At 42.7% G+C, this 2,142-nt stretch overlaps 1 protein-coding gene across 1 annotated transcript; it reads left to right on the top strand.

The window, feature by feature from the left end:
• Positions 1 to 381: 381 nt before the first annotated feature.
• On the top strand, positions 382 to 1,062 carry LOC146207518 (uncharacterized). Its single transcript, XM_084576885.1, has one exon. It carries the CDS (start codon positions 382 to 384, stop codon positions 1,060 to 1,062), a length of 681 nt encoding a protein of 226 aa, XP_084433011.1.
• The last annotated feature ends 1,080 nt before the right edge of the window (positions 1,063 to 2,142 follow it).

The raw sequence follows: 2,142 nt of genomic DNA on the forward strand, positions 1-2,142 counted from the left end.
ATAGCTATGTTTAACCCTACGGGACTAGAGGACCCTGACCTGTGTCTTTCTTGCCATGCTGCTATCCCGCCCAAAGACCCATTTGTAACCTGTGCAACGTGTGAATTCAACTACCACATCGGAAAAGCATGTTCAGGTCTGACAGCCAAAGTCTATAAAAATAAAAAGGCTGATAGCAGCATTACGCAGTGGAAATGTCGGACATGTGTAGTGGCGTCAGAGCGCACTGCGCGGCAGCCTAGCAAACAAAGTTGTTCAGGTGACTCCTCCCCGGTGAATAGCTATACAAATAACGAACAGCAGGAGTTCTCCCAACAGGGACTAATGGCTATCGTATCAGATATGCAAAAAAAACTATGCCTTCAGATGCCTTTAGTTGAGATGATGAATGCACTTCCCGAGTTGAAGCGAATAGTAACTGATGTACAAGAGTCTATTGGACTCATGTCTGATAAGTATGATGAAGTGCTCCAGCGTCAAACCAAGCAGGACCGTGAACTGACAGACATCAAGGCGCGTCTTGCAGCAGTCGAAGACTCCGGCAGTTCGAAGGTGATATTAGATTTAAAGGATCAAGTTAACGAGCTTGAACAGTATGGCAGACGGCAGAATCTCGAGATACATGGGCTCAAATCGGAAGAAAATGAAAACCTCTTGTCTAAAATCAATGAGCTGGCTGCTTCCCTTGGTCTCTGTTCTCTTGACGAGGACGATATTGACGGCATCCACCGTCTTTCCGCAAAAAAGGGGCGTGAGGCTCCCATCCTTGTAAGGTTCGTTTCTAGGAAAACAAAAGAGAACTGGAAGGACAAGGGTAGGCAAGTCTTCGATAGTGGTTCAGATATCCGCTTCTACGATAACCTTACCCGACAAAACAAGCATCTTTTGTGGCTGGCACGCACAAGGGCAAAGCAAATGGGTTATCGCTTCACATGGCAGAAGAACGGAAAGGTGATGGTCCGCAAGGGCCCCGGAGAACCCATTTTGCGCATTGCATGTGAGGCAGATTTGTGCAACATCAAGGAAACGACTCGGGCTGAAAGCGATGAATTGGAGGAGTGAACCTTCATCCATTGAGTTTCTTCTGCTTCTTTATCTCTGGCAGTATGGACTACGGAGCACTTTCAGAAAACTACAGCTATTACGCGATAGATGATTTTAACAGCACAGTAATGGGATTACCTTCCCACCCAAATAAGACATTTTCTTTATTTTGCTTAAACTCGCAAAGTCTTCGAAATAAAGGAGACGCCGTTGACACTTATCTCAATTCACTTGCCCATAAATTTGATGTTTTAGCATTTACAGAAACGTGGTTCACTGATTCACTTGATGTTGTTCAATTTGAAAACTATTCTGATGTGTCTTTGTTCAGAGACAGCAAAAAAGGGGGAGGTGTCTCTCTCTATTTTCGTGATGGTGTATCACATGCCTGTCTACAGACATTTTCCGTTGTTGATTATGATTTTGAAGTACTTGTTGCAGAATCTTCTGATGTTCTTATAATTCTCGTTTACCGACCACCGTCTGGGAACGTTGAACGGTTTTTTTCTTACCTCGACAGTGTACTTCACTCGCTTACAGGACATAGCCAATCTGTTGTCGTGCTGGGCGATTTTAACATAGATATATTAACTGAGAGTACTGTATCTAAGAACTTTATTGCTATTATGTCCACCTACAGTTGCACAAATGTTATAAACCTGCCTACAAGAATCACCGCAAGTACCGGTACTGCTCTTGATTTATGCTTCACTGACTTTTTACCAAACGATGTCAAGTCGGGTGTGATGGCATGCGACGTCAGTGACCATCTTCCATTTTTTATTTTTCTGCCCCATTCGAGGAAAACTTTTTCTAGAAACCCAGTTAATTATTTTTATCGAAAAATTAATGGCGAAACAATAAATTGTTTTCGACGCATGATCTCGGAAGTGGACTGGTCAAATGTTTTTAATGAAATGGATCCTAGTCGCTCTTACGATGTCTTTGAAGAAAAATTTCAAAATGCCTATAATGCCGCCTTTCCTCTTGTTCGCAGCTGTAAATACAAAAAGTCTAAAAAGCCGTGGGTCACAAAAGAGCTGTACAAAAGAATAAGGCAGAAACACAATCTCTTTGCTGATTTTTTAAAGTGTAGGG

The sequence above is a fragment of the Amblyomma maculatum genome, chromosome 1, assembly GCF_055883805.1.
Source record: "Amblyomma maculatum isolate TAMU_Amacu chromosome 1, ASM5588380v1, whole genome shotgun sequence".
NCBI lineage: Eukaryota > Metazoa > Arthropoda > Arachnida > Ixodida > Ixodidae > Amblyomma > Amblyomma maculatum.

Excerpts from the sequence above, each read along its gene's own strand:
- LOC146207518 (XM_084576885.1), top strand. The coding sequence starts at position 382 with ATGATGAATGCACTTCCCGAGTTGAAGCGAATAGTAACTGATGTACAA.